Below are 13,675 nucleotides of genomic sequence, written 5' to 3'. Positions count from 1 at the left end.
AACCTCTCAGCCCATCACCCCACCATCTCCTTAGTCCCCAGTTTTCCATTTTAGAGGCAGCTGCATTCCTAGTGTGTTGCTGTTTCCTCCTGAGAGGTTTCGTTTCTGTGAAAATGTTGTGGGGGAGGTGGGAGGAAGGTTTTCTATTTTCCCGCATTTTTCCTTTCTTTTGTTTTTGTGAAGTTTATTTACTTGAGAGGCAGAGAGAGAGCACTTATCCACTAGTGCACTCCCCAAATGCCCAGGATAGCTGGGACTGGGCCCGGACTGTAGTGGAGAGCCAGGACCATGTTCCCACATGAGTGGAGAAATCCGATTGCTTGAGCCAGTGCCCCTCCCCACCAAGTTCTGCATTAGCATGAAGCTGGAATGAGGAACCAGAACGAGTATCAAACCCAGGTGTTACAATATGGGATATAGCTATCCCAAGCTACATCTTAACTGCTAGGCTAAATGCCTACTCCTGTGGGTTTTTTTTTGTTGTTGTTGGCTTTGGTTTTTTTAAGACAAATTGTACCTGTGTAGACTCCATGGTGCTTCATCATTTTTCCACCTGATGGTCTACCGTGGAGATAGTTCCGTATCCACACCTAGAGTTCTGCCTCACACTTTTTCAGAGTTACATGAGGTGGGGCTGTCATTGTAGTGTAGCAGGCAAAGCCACTGCCTGCAGTGCTGGCATCCCATATGGGTGTCTGTTCGAGTCTTGGCTGCTCCACTTCAGATCTAGTCCATTGCTAATACTGCTGGGAAAGCAAGGGAAGATGGCCCAAGTCCTTGGGCCCCTGCGCTCATGTGGGAGACCTGGAAGAAGCTCCTGGCTCCTGGCTTCAGCCTGGCCCATCCCTGGCCGCTGCAGCCATTTGGGGAGTGAACCAGAGGAGGCTGGAAGGTTTCTCTTTCTCTCTGGAACTCTTCCTTTTAAATAAATAAATCTTTTTTTTTTTTTTTTTATAAAAAGTTACCTGAGGACACCATGATTTGTTTTACCAGTTCCGTACTAATTAGCATTTAATCTGTATTTAGTCATTCGTCCTTAAATAGTGCTGCAAGAGAGGTCTGTTGGAGGTAAGATTCCTTGCACACGTGTAAGTGTATCCGCTAGATAAATGGCTCGCCAGAAGACCGCTGTGTGTAAAGAACAGGTGCGCCTCTAACCTAGGTACAGGTCTTGCCAGCCTGGGCCACGTGTGCGTGGTAGTGTCTGAGTGTGCGGGGCAGGCTTCTGAATGTGTCCCGGCTCTGTCCGCAGGCTGTACCAGTCAGTTAAGCTGCTCTACTCCGTCGGCATCTTCTTCACCTACGCACTGCAGTTCTACGTCCCAGCGGAGATCATCATCCCCTTCTTCGTGTCCCGAGCGCCTGAGCACTGCGAGCTGGTGGTGGACCTGTTTGTGCGCACGGTGCTGGTCTGCCTGACATGTGAGCAGAAGCCAAGATAATTGGCTCCTCCGCTTCTCCCCGAAGGGCACCCCGTCCCCAGGGCTTACAAGTGAGAGTGTGTGTTGTGGTGAAACCACCTTGCTGTATGAGCAGGGAACCTAGCACTTTGTCCCACTTTCAGAGGGAGCTGCGCACAGCTGTAATGTGAATTAATGATACACACGCTAAAATGATGGTAGTTGTTCATCTACAGCTACAGTAGCACGTGTAGTGGAGAGGGTCGTAATTCAGAGGAACCACGTACAATTACTAACCCAGATAAGGAGTAAAGGAGCCATTTAACCCGCATTCGTAATGAGTGCAGGTTACTTTGATAGAAGGTGCATGTTTGTTTTTCAATAGTTTTTTTTCCAGGGTGAGACTTTCTCCCTGAGATTTCATTCTGGGCTTGCATGATTCTATTGTAGACATTTTTCTTAGCAGTTTGACTAAATAGGTTTCTGGGAAAATTGCTGTGGATTAATCTAGATGTTTGGCCTATCATTTTATATTTTCTTGTCATCCCTTCCCCCAACCCCATGTCAAGCAGTGTGACTTAGAAGATAGGATATTACCCTATTTGGTGTTGGCTGAAAACTAGAACAAATGAAAATAATAAAAACAATTTTTTGGCTACTTCTGTGAGTTGGTAAACTAAAGCTAATTTAAATTTCTGGGAGAGTTGCAATTGCTTTCCTAACTGAAATGCTGCAAGTATAGATTTTTTTTTTTTTTTTTTTTGGCTGTGTATTGCTTCTTTTTTAAAAAAGAAAGGTAAGAGTTTTATTCTTCTGCCTTAGTATTCTGAGACTTCCCTGGGAATTTTCCTTAAATTAGGCCAGGCCTCTGTGAAGTAAAGATAGGTCTGTACAAATTTTTAAGTTATTTGACAGGTAGAGTTATAAACAGTGAGAGACAGACAGAGAGAAAGGTCTTCCTTCCGTTGGTTCACCCCCAAATGGCCACTACAGCCAGGACTGCATCGATCCAAAGCCAGGAGCCAGGTGCTTCTTCCTGCTCTCCCATGCAGGTGTGGAGACCCAAGCACTCGGGCCATCCTCCACTGCCTTCCCAGGCCACAGCAGAAAGCTGGACTGGAAGAGGAGCAGCTGGGACTAGAACCCGGTGCCCAAATGGGATGCCGGCGCCACAGGCGGAGGATTAACCAAGTGAGCCACAGCGCCGGCCCCTACAATTTTTTTTTTTTTATGGCACCAGGGTTGAATGTCTGAGGGCTGAAAGCCATGAATGTGGCCGAGTGTTTGCACGATCAGGACAGTCGGGGATGACTTACTTGGGGACAGGCAGCAGGAGAAGGGAAGCAAAAAGCTGCCTGTTTTTGAAGCTCCACCAAGGCCGATGTGAGGAGTAGACAGACATCCTAACGCCTGTCCCGACCTACCTCCAAGGCACCTGCAGCTCCCTTCCCTACTCTGCTCTGAGGATAGTAGGGTGGAGGTCCAGTGTCCAGGACCTTTGTGGGGAAAGGAGCACCCTAGAACCAGGGCAGCACAGTCCTCCTGAGGGCTTCGTGCAGGACAGGTCTGGGTAGGAACAGGGCGGAAGTAGACACGTCAGATCCCGCGGCCCCAGAGCACTGATGACAAGTGAGAGTCTGGCTTCTGTTAGTAGCTTGTATTTGGCAGACTTCAGGCCCTCTGCTAGACTGATTGAGAGGAGCAGCCTGAGCAGGAGCTAATTCCAGACCCCCGGAGCTGTCTAAAGCCAGACGCTGTTGCGAGTGACTGAAAAGGAAAGAGCATGCTGTATCTTGCTCTTCCAGTAAATTGCCTCGGTGTGTGCTGCTAAGACAGGACCCGTGAACTCGAGATGTTAACCCTGTCTTCTGCCAGCAGCTCTCTGTGCTCTGATTCAGGTGTGTGTTTCCTCTCGGGATACATTAGCGCTAAATGTTGAGGAGGGAGCTTACACACTACTTATAATGTGAACTCTGAGCACTAAATTCTCAAACCTGAAGGGTATTGGAAGAAAGATGGGGATAGTTAAATAAACCGCTTTTTTTTTTCAAAATGGTTCCTTAGAAAAAGTAGGTCGGGGCTGGCATGGGTGCACAGTGGGTTGAACTACTGCCTGTGACCCTGTTATTCCATATGAGTGCTGCTTCCAGTCCTGGCTGATCCACTCCCGATCCAGCTCCCTGCTGGTGGGCCTGGGAGGGCAGCAGGGGATGGCCCAAGTGCCTGGGCCCCTGCCACCCAGGTAGAAGACCCAGATGGAGTTCCTGGCTCCTGGCTCAAGTCTGGCCCAGCCCCAGCTGTTGCAGCCCTTGGGAAGTGAACCAGCACATGAAATCTCTCTTTCTCACACTCCGTAACTCTGCCTTTCAAATAAAAAAAGAAATAGAAGGTCTGTCTAGGTAAAATATGCTAGGACGGCCAGCTCTTCTCCCTGCTCAGTAGGACGGGGCGGTGAACTGAGCCTGTCACTGCCCCATTTTCTTGCCAAGCCTGGCTTCACCTCTCTGTGGCATATGTCTTGCTTCCTGCCAGGTTTATTTCCACCGTGCACCCCACCCCCGCCCAGGCAGCGGTCCCTGATTCATAGACCCTGTGCTATCTTTGGAGCCTCTTGGTTTTGCTTCACTTTCCCTGGCCCCATTCTCTGCTTCTCATGGCCCTTCTGGGGCGTGATGCTCAAAGGCTGCTTTTGACGGCCAGATGTGAGCACCTGTCTTCCCTGTGCTGAGATCTGTCACAGTTGAGCATTGCTGTGTCATCCTGTTAGAGAAGGCAGCCCTTGCATCCCGGAGAGCACGCTGGTTTCTCGTAGCTTCCCTGGAGAGTCTGAAGTGAGTCAGGGAACCAGCGGAGGCGCTGAAGCAGCGTCAGCTTAAATGTGTCTGTGTGAGTTTGTGTGAGGTGCTGTGTCCTTTCAGGTCCTTGGGGACAGACAGGTGTATGATTTTAGCTATTTGATGTGACTGATCACTTTGGATTTTACCTGTACATCTTACTGGCGGTTTGTTTGGTGCTGTGTGCGGTGTTTTCCTGTCTTTTCCCCGGCTCGTCCTCCTCCTCATCACTCTCCATCTCCAAGAGGAACGGGGGTTTTGGGCCCATTGCAGTTTTTCCTACTTGGGATTCAGCTTTCTCGCTGCTCCCCCATCTCCCAGATGGCTGGGTTCATGCCTGGTTTTTGGAGCTCATTTTTGCAGAGTTCCGGAGAGGGAAGGAAGAGAAGCAGTGTGGAGGGTGGTGCTCACTCTGTGATGATTTCGTCTAGGGCCGCGTTTCCTTGGAGCCTGGCTGTGCAAGTGCAGATTGAGCAGGTCCGTCACTGGGGTAGGAGGAGAGGCTGGAGGAGGCTGGCTCTACCTGGCAGAGTCCAAAGCTGTAAGATCAATGGTTGTTTCCGGTTCCTTGAGGCACTAACCTGTCTTTGAGTGGTTCTGACTAATTCTCTGTGCCATTTGCCATGGGAAACATTTCACTTGTGTTGGGCTTGAGAATTCCAGAAACCTGTCTTTGAAGAAGCGACATAAAACCGTGTCCATTAAAAGGCCAAATGTGCAGTGATGAAACATCCCAGGCAGCCAAGCCTTGTAGAGCAGGAAGCTCCAGGTATAAACCCAGTGGCTTCTCACTGCCCTTTGCCTCGCCCATTTCTGCAAGGTGCATCTCCGTGAAGAAGGGCAGTGCCAGCAGTTAGCTGTGCACCTGTGCCCCGCCTGCCTCAGGGTCTCTCCCCAGGCCCCAGGGTCCTCTGCTGTGAGTTAGGAAGAGCATCTGTGTCTGATCCCCTTGGCTTCTCTTGACTCCAGAATTCTGTGATTCTAATACTTTGGGTCTGACTTGAAATTTCTACAAAAATACTACTCTAAAAATTAAGTTAATGTTATTACATTTGGAATTCAAAAAGAAATTCCCAGTATCCCACTGACCTAACACAATAGATTTCTTCTGCATTTTATCTTGTGTATCTTGTAAGGATGGTTGCGATTACAATGTATAACTTCCTTTTCCAAGTTTAGTTTAATGTTACATCCGGAGTATACATACACTTCATTACTATCTTAAGGACTGCATGCTATTCTATTGTGTGGGTGGATGGTATTTACTAAACACATTTACTGCTTTAATGTTTTAACATGTAGGTTGTTTCCCTTGCTTTAGGATCTTTTTAGTTGTAACCCCTCTAAATCGAATTATTTACTTGTGCAAGACCATGGTTAATTTTAAAGGCAAACTTCTCCACACTTAAAAGTAACACAGTGGGTTTCACCAGCATCGAAGGTCATAAAATAGCAGCAAGAGCTTCCTGACAGAGGAGCCGTGGGTGTTCCAGGTGTCTCTGTAAAGCGTGTGTGTGTTCATTTCAGAGCGTTTCTCTTGCTCTTGTGCATAAGTCAGCTTTTTTCTGAAGCTGGCCCAAAACCGCAGGCTCCAGGATCCCAGTGAGTTCCTTCTCTGAACTCGACCGTTGGCCCCATGTTGCTTCAGCGGTTACAAGACCGGAGGCTCCATGTGTCCAGACCTGAGGGGAAGGCCTTTAGCAATACCCCTGGAGCCCTCTTGGCCAATCTCGAGGTCTGTTGTAGGTTGTCCTTGGACCCTCTTTCCGTACGTGCCTCGGCCAAGCCCGGCTGAGAGCTGCCTAACTGCAGTTGGGAATACGCTCTCGTCCTCTTTCTGCGGGTGGGCTTTCAAAGAGGGGGTTGGGGAGCAGGAGGAGGGGGTGTTTCCAGTTGGCTGCTTCTTGTTTGTCTCTTTCCAGGGGCTTTAACTCATAGAATAAAGATCGAGGGATCTGAGTTGCCCCTGTGTCTTTCCTAGGTAGTTGGCTGGACCTCCTTCTGTCTCCAAACCCCCACCCTCTGGCAGAGATTGCTTTGGAATGTGATTTGGACCCCATTCCTCCAAAGGATGGAAGTCCTGCACTATGGCAGGAAGTGCTGAATGCCAGGGGATGGAGCCAGGAGGTTGGGTCCCTGTTCAGTTCTGCCGATTGTGCTTGTCTCACACCTCCAGGTGTCCATGATCTAGAGGTCAGACTGGGTCACATCGGAGTTTTCCTAGAGCTCTCCACCCTAGAAGATACTGTTCAATGAGAGGGTCTCATCCAGCTTCTGGAATCCTGAACTTGCCTGTCTTCTCTCCCTGCAGGTGTCTTAGCCATCCTCATCCCCCGCCTGGACCTGGTCATCTCCCTGGTGGGCTCCGTGAGCAGCAGCGCCCTGGCCCTCATCATCCCGCCCCTCCTGGAGATCACCACCTACTACTCGGAGGGCATGAGTCCCCTCACCATCGCCAAGGACGCCCTGATCAGCATCCTGGGCTTCACGGGCTTTGTGGTGGGGACTTACGAGGCCCTCTATGAGCTGATCCAGCCAAGCAACGCTCCCATCTTCATCAATTCCACCAGTGCCTATGTCTAGTGATCCGGGTGCATACTCTGCACCTGCTCACCTCCACCCCTGTGTGTCCCCCAGCACCTGTCCCCAGGACCTTGGGGATGGTCCATGCTTCGGGAAAGGGCAGGGTTCCTGTCTGGGCTCCACTCCACCTGGTGCCTGGGGACTGTGGGCCAGGTAAGACTGAAGGCAGGGGCTCGGGTGGGTCGCAGGTTCGTGGGAAGTACCACTAGGAACAGTGCTGTCACTGTTGGTTTGTACTTGTTTTAACCCAGAACTTCTCAGCTCTTTCCTCATCATGCCTCCTCCTTTACTCTGCCTCTCTCCCTCTGCTCCGCCTCTCTCAGAGGGCTCCTGTTGCACAGCTCACTTTATTTAAGAATCTTAGTGGCCCTTACCTCATGTTTTCTCCTTGGCTAGGCCAGGCCTAGATTATCTAAGTGGGAATGCCCCCTGTTTGTAAAGCTAGGACTCTCCTTCATCTCTCTCCCAGATACTGCACCCCAGTATTCTCCTTCCTGCTCAAGTCCCCACTGGGTATCTGGACCTGTCCAGAGGCTGCAAACCCCTGCTGTACACACCGGGGCTTTTATCCTCTCTGTGGCTCGCTGCTGTCCCCTGTGCGGCGTCTTCTTGCCTCTGGATTCCTCCATGTGGGTCACAGTACTGGATTGTGATTTGCTGTAGCTCTTCAAAGACACAAAGTGCTGCCTCAGTGGAAGATACTTATATTTTATTTAAAATTTAGCTTTGGTTTTTAGATTCTGCCTCTCGATCTAGGTTGGAACGAATTGTTGTAAACCCTCACCCGGCTTTTCCTGGGAACGTCAGTGTGGGTCCTCAGCACCCTGGCTGGGCGCTCCAAGACTTGAGTCAGGACCTTCTAAATGTGCACATCCCTGGGGGGAGGCTTGTGCTGTGCCTCCCGGTGACCAGCCTGATTTCATTCTGTAAAGACACTTGCAGGTGCACGAGGCCCCAGGAAAGGATGAACATGCCGGATGCATTTCCATCAGGGAGACTCCTCACGTGGTGGCTTTGTGCGTCCAAGCCTGTTTATCGGCCTCAGCCCCGACAAGCCAAAGGGGTGGCCACGTTCGGTTGCCACCATCATGCTGGGGAGACACCTGCTGTTGCCACGGATGAGAAGTTGAGGTCGGCGTGCGTGGAGCTGGAAGTGTAGTCCACAGGACAGCAGCAGCTGGTCTGACACTACGTGGTGCTCGGTTGTTTACAATCCCTGGGGACCCAGGGCAGAACCTGTGCCTGCCCCACGCTGCCTCCATGACCTGGACTTGGCAAGGAACTGCTGAACACTAACGGTGACCCTGTCCTTCCCTTGCCTGCTGCGCTGAGTGTCACCAACAGCCTCAGGCTTGGCTCCCCTCCAGGTCGGCCTTCAGAAGGAGAGCAGACCTCGGAGAAGCCTGAGGAGGACACAGTGCCTCGTGTTCGGCTTATCCTGCAAGTGCGAGGGGTATTTCCAGAAGGCATTCTCTGACCCCTGTGCCCAGCTGCTGCGTGTGCGTGTGCACGTGTGTGACAGAGCGGGTTCTCTGCCCCACTCTTGTCACCAGGCCCTTGCAGGGCCCCATGAGTTGAGGGAGAGCAGCAGAGATCTGTCAGGGTTTTTTTTGTGTGTGTGTCTCACCAAAGCTCATTCTTGCTGGGACCCGCCCTCTTGGCCCCAGCTTTTTTCTGTCGCCAGGTAGATAGAGCCGACTTCCCAGTGTCCAGCCAGGGGAAGCAGTAGGCTGTCACTGCAGCAGCTCCTGACCTGCCTAAGAACTTACTTGGGCAGATACCACCTGGTTGCATTGTTTTTCTGTAGGAAAACAGTGCTTTCGGCTACCTTTTCTGCTCTTTTGTGATCCTTAACAGGTGCTTTTGTGACCAAGGGTCTCGCTGAGATTCACAGGGGCCCTGCCCTTGGAAGGCCTGTGGCTTGTAAGTGCCCAGAGTGAGCTCAGAGGCTGCCATCTCCTGCTTCCGAGCTGGGGCTCTGGCAGCCCAGCTGCTAGCCTCGCTGTGTCCCCAGCTGTCCTGGGAGCTGCCTTCAGTGGGAAGGTGTATGTGGGTCAGGGGGCCAGGCTCCAGTCCTGCCCATGGCGTCCTTACTGGAGGCTTCTGGGAACTTGGAGCTGCCAGAGGCAGTCCTGGCCATGTGAGGTCTGAGATGCTGGCTCCTGAGGACTGGGCAGCAGGGCACTGAGGTTCTCTGGCTCCAGTTCAAGACTCCTAGCGCTGAGAGCATGGTGTGGGGGAGAGATGGCTCCTGCTTTAGGCTTCCTGGAAGCTCATTTGGCCTGGCTGGCGCCTTGGTTAATGTCTTTTCTGGGCTCACGCTGCCTTGGGCCACACACGGTTAGATGCAGGCAGAGGGGTGCCCGGCTGTGCAGTTGCATGGCTCCCAGCGTTTCCTCCTCTCCTGCAAGCAAACCTGAGTCTCTGCCGCGGCCCCTGGGCCTTTGTGAGTCATGAGGCCTCCCTCGTGCTGCCATGGCTGTTTGGGAGCCAGCTTCCCAGCCTTTTGCTGTGCCCCGCCCCCGGGCCCTGGGTGAAAACACTGGGATGAGTAGCCATCTGATTGCAGAGGAGGCTTTGCACCACGGGGTTGCATCTGCTGGACCAGTGGCAAACCATGGGGTTTCTGGGCAGGCACTGCTGTGCCCTGTGTCCCTGCACCCAGCTCAGCCCCAGCCGTGACCCTAGAGGGAGCTCTCTCTGAGCCCCTGACTGGTTCCCTCCTCCAAGCACAGCTTCTGGGAATAGGTGTCCAGTTCTCCATGGGCAGAGTCCCTCCTATTAAATGCAGGTGCTTGCCGGGAAGAGTGTGACCCAGCATTTTCCTCCACTAGCCTGGGTGTTGTCACCCTTTACAAGTGACGTTATTTAGACTGTGCTGCTGCCCAGCCCCTAGGGGCCCTTCATCCGCACAGACCATGGCCAGATGCCGCGAACGCACAGCGTGACCTAGCCTGGACCTACACGCCCTTGCCTCTCCAGCCGGTGCTCACTGCTTTCCGCTCACTCTCCACCCTCGTCAAAGCTACGATTTGCACTTTTAATGATAGTCCTCAAGTGTTGATCCCAAACAGGTATGCTAGAAACATTATTTTTCCCTCTTCGCTGTTCTCTCACCTTCTTGGAATATCATCTGTGTGTGTTGAACACTACACATTCACCTCATTTTGGGGAAGTGCAAAAAAAAAAAACTTATGTCTGTTTACAGCTCTCTGTACTCACTACGCACAGTAACAGGGTCCGTGTCAGGAGTCTTATTTCATAGCCGAAGAGATGATCAGGCAGGCTTAGCTTCGGCCCCCGTGGGAACACAGTGCTGCTTCCTGGAAGAGGAGACACAGAGCCCAAGAGGCGATACTTAGTGGTTAGGAGGCCGGCTTCAAGTCTGCCTTAGAATTTAATTTTCCAAAGTGCATTACAGAGCTTCAAGACCATTAGGACAGAATAAGAGATATGGTCTGTCTTCTACACCACGGTCAGTACTCTTAGGCCATTGGTCCTGCTGGTTGCGAGGCTGTTGACTTTGCTGGCCCCAGCCTGTCCCATTTCTTCCCCTGAGTCATTCCCTGGTCTGAGGATACTCATGGTGCTGACTGACAGGAGGTGACCAGAGTAAGGGAGGCAGCAATGGAGAGGGGGTAGCGGTGGCTGTTTTTTATCTGTTCTTTTACAAGAAGATGGTGCTGGGGAAGCTGTTTTCTTTTGGTGAACAATAACGTCAGGAGATGATTGAGAAGCATGTCAATGGATGTGGGAACCAGAGAAATAAGAACTGTCACATGGCAGGTCCTGAGCAGCCAGCAGTACCATGTACGTTTTGTGCTACAGGGTATGTATCCCCAGCATGGTTGTGTAAAAATGTGGATCTTTCCAGGGCTTGTAGGAGGTCTTATTTTGGGTTCTACTTGTGGATCATGTGTTAAACTTTTCCTTTTCAATAAATGAATCTTATTTTTTATTTTTGAGAGGTTGCAGTCTGCATTTTTTAAAGCTTATTTATTTTATTTGAAAGGCACAGTTAGAGAGACAGGGAGAGCTTCTGTCCACTGGCTTACTCCCCAAAAGGCCACAACTGCCAGGGCTGGACCAGGCAGGAGTCAGGAGCTTCATCTGGGACACCCATGTAAGTGGCAGGGGAACAAACGCTTGGGCTATCTGCTGCTGCTTTCCCAGGTGCATTAGCAGGGGGCTGGATCAGAAGTGGAGCAGCCGGAATATTAGCCAGCACCCACAATGGATGCCAGCATCACAGGCAGTGGTTTAACCTGCTATGCCACAGTGCATTTTTGTTTTCATACTTATTTTTTTCTTATGACACTCAGGCCCCTTTACTAGATCTTAGGTTAAAGTGTTTTGGCCTACACCACTCAGTCCTTACAGAGAAGTAGCATGAACAAGAGAGCCATGCGTAGCATTGAGAGGTGTCCAAGAAAGGGAGCAGAAAATCTTTTATGCCACTGGACAACCCTGCTGAAACTTGTGCTTCTCTTGAAGACCTGAGCAGCAGTTTTCAACCCCTTCAGTGCCTGTGAGTTGACCCCACGTGAAAGGTGTGTGGTGGCGAGTTTTATGCATCTCTCGTTACTCCAACATAATCCACATGTTGCTGAGAAGGTCTTTTATAAATGTGGCTGCCATCCACAGTCCGCTGCCGTTAAGTGAAAGATTATTCTCGATCATGTGAGTGGGCTTCTTCCAGCGAGCTGGAAGCTTTAGAGCAAAACGAGGGGCTCCCTGAGAAAGAACAGAGTCACGCTCAACTGCAGCATCGGCTCCTGCTCCAGGGTTGCAGAGTCGCTGGCCTGCCCTGTGAGTTTCAGGATGGCCGGCCCCCCAGTCACGGGAGCCATTTCCTTGAAATGTCTCTCTCTCTGTTTCTCAGAAAAAACTGATACAGTGCCCAACAGTCAGCTTTCTAGAAAGGTGGAGACTGATTTCAGGATGGAAACCTGGAAGAGATACTATGGACCCTTTCCCTTTTAGTCACAGTAAGAGGACAAACAGGGCCCTCCGAGCTGTCCCTTAGACAAGTTGAAAATCAGTCCTCATTGGCTCTTGGGCCAACTGTGTTTAAAAGCAGAGCCCTTAAAGAACACTGATCCTTTTTGCCAAGAGAGGAAGGTGGGAGTGTGTTTCTGTTTTCATTATAGAGATCTGTTCTGGAACTGGAGAGTGAAGTGGGTTTCCTTCGACTGTTCCAAGCCACCAAATTAGAAATGGCAGAACTGGGATACACACAGAGCCTTCTGGTTCCAGAACCCAAAGCACTGTCCGTGGCAGCCTTGGAAGGGAAATCCACCTTCAGGGTTTGACGTGAGGGCTAGAGAGAAGGTTCTAAAGTGCCTCGAGTAGTTTTCTGAGATGGTAGGTGACTTGGGGAAAACCAAAGCTCAGAGGTAGTTTCATTCGTTGTTTGGCGATGAACTCGTTGGCTATGCTCATGTCCTGCCCACTTCTGATACGCAGAGCTCTGGGCCCTCTTTGGACTGTCTGCCTCTTCAAGTTCTTAGTCCTGTTACATTTACACCTTAGGTCCTTCCAGATAGCCAGGACCCTCAAGGGAAGCCCACTGCACTGCTGGAGGCATGAACTTGAGAGACGCAGGACTGCATCTGGCTTGTTCATACTCAGACCACTGCATATGTGCCAAGGAACTGTGTGTGTGTTTGATGAGTGTGCTATGCTAGACCCTTGGCCATTGGTCTCCCCTCTCTGGGTTTAAAAACGGGTGCATAGCTGACCTGTTTTTCAAGTGTTCAGTGAACTTTGACAAATGCAGTCATGTGACTGCCATCTCAATCAAGACACAGATGCTTCCTTGACCCCGAAAATTCCCCTGTGCGTCTTTGCAGTCAATCCCATCCCCATACCTCTCAGCCTTGGCAGCCACTCATCTCTTTATTCCTCTAGTTCTGCCTTTCCTGGAAGCTCACGTATATGGAACCCTTAAGGACGTAACCCTTTGTGTCTGGCGTCTTCACTTAGCATAATGCTTCACGTATTCATCCGTGACATGCAGCTGTAATTTGTTTCTTTCATTGCTGAGTAGTAGTCCCTCGTATGGATGAACCATACTTTGTTTACCGATTTGCCAGTTGATGTTTGGGTTGCCTCCAGTTTTTAACTATTATAAATAAAGCTGCTATGTATATTTATGTGTAGGCATATGTTTTTATTTCTCTTGGGTAGATACCTAGGAGTGGAATTGTGGGGTTGTTTGGTAAATGAATGCTAAGCATATGCTTTTCCACTTTGGATTTCTATCAGCAAAGTCTGAGAGTTGCTCCTCATCTTCAGCAATAATTAATACTGTGGTCTTTTAAACAGTCCTCCTGCTAGGCGTGAAGTGGTCTGTCATTGTGGTTTAATTAGCATTTCCCTTGTGACTAGTGATGGTATGAATTTGTTCATGAGCTGATTGGCCATTGATCTATCTTCTTTAGTGAAGTATTTGAATAGTTTGCCTCTTTTTATTTATTTTAAAATGTATTTTATTTGAAAAGCAGTTAGATAAAGAAAGAGAGAGAGAGAGGAATCTTTCATCCGCTGGTTCATGCCCAAAAGGCTACAAGGGCGAGGGCTGGGCCAGGCCGAAGCCAGGATCTTCATCTGGATCTCCCACATGGGTGGCAGAGGCCCAGGCACTTGGGTCATCCTCTGCTGCTTTCCCAGGCACACTAGCAGGGAGCTGGATTGGCAGTGGAACAGCTGGCATGCAAACAGGCACTTATATGGGCTGCTGGTGTCACAGGCAGCGGCTTAATCTGCACCACAGCGCCAGCCCAGGAATGCGTTTCTTAACCTCAGTATTGTTGACATTGTAGGTTAGACAGTTCTTCACTGTGGGGCTGTCCTATG

The 13,675-nt window shown here is 50.5% G+C and overlaps 1 protein-coding gene across 2 annotated transcripts in view; it reads left to right on the top strand.

The window, feature by feature from the left end:
• The window catches only part of SLC36A1 (solute carrier family 36 member 1), a 45,894-nt gene extending 32,941 nt beyond the window's left edge, over positions 1 to 12,953 (top strand). Inside the window, exons 10-12 of one of the 2 annotated variants that reach the window (XM_062188809.1) lie at positions 1,253 to 1,422; positions 4,666 to 4,775; positions 6,546 to 6,637. In XM_062188809.1, coding sequence (XP_062044793.1) covers positions 1,253 to 1,422; positions 4,666 to 4,775; positions 6,546 to 6,554 — 289 coding nt within the window. In that variant the 3' untranslated portion in view covers positions 6,555 to 6,637. Of the gene's footprint in view, positions 1 to 1,252; positions 1,423 to 4,665; positions 4,776 to 6,545 lie in introns of both variants that reach the window. The other variant, XM_062188808.1, reaches the window with a different exon arrangement.
• Positions 12,954 to 13,675: the final 722 nt, after the last annotated feature.

This window comes from Lepus europaeus, chromosome 4, assembly GCF_033115175.1.
Source record: "Lepus europaeus isolate LE1 chromosome 4, mLepTim1.pri, whole genome shotgun sequence".
NCBI lineage: Eukaryota > Metazoa > Chordata > Mammalia > Lagomorpha > Leporidae > Lepus > Lepus europaeus.
Note: the sequence above shows the minus strand (reverse complement) of the source record. Positions and strands in the feature narration are given on the sequence as shown.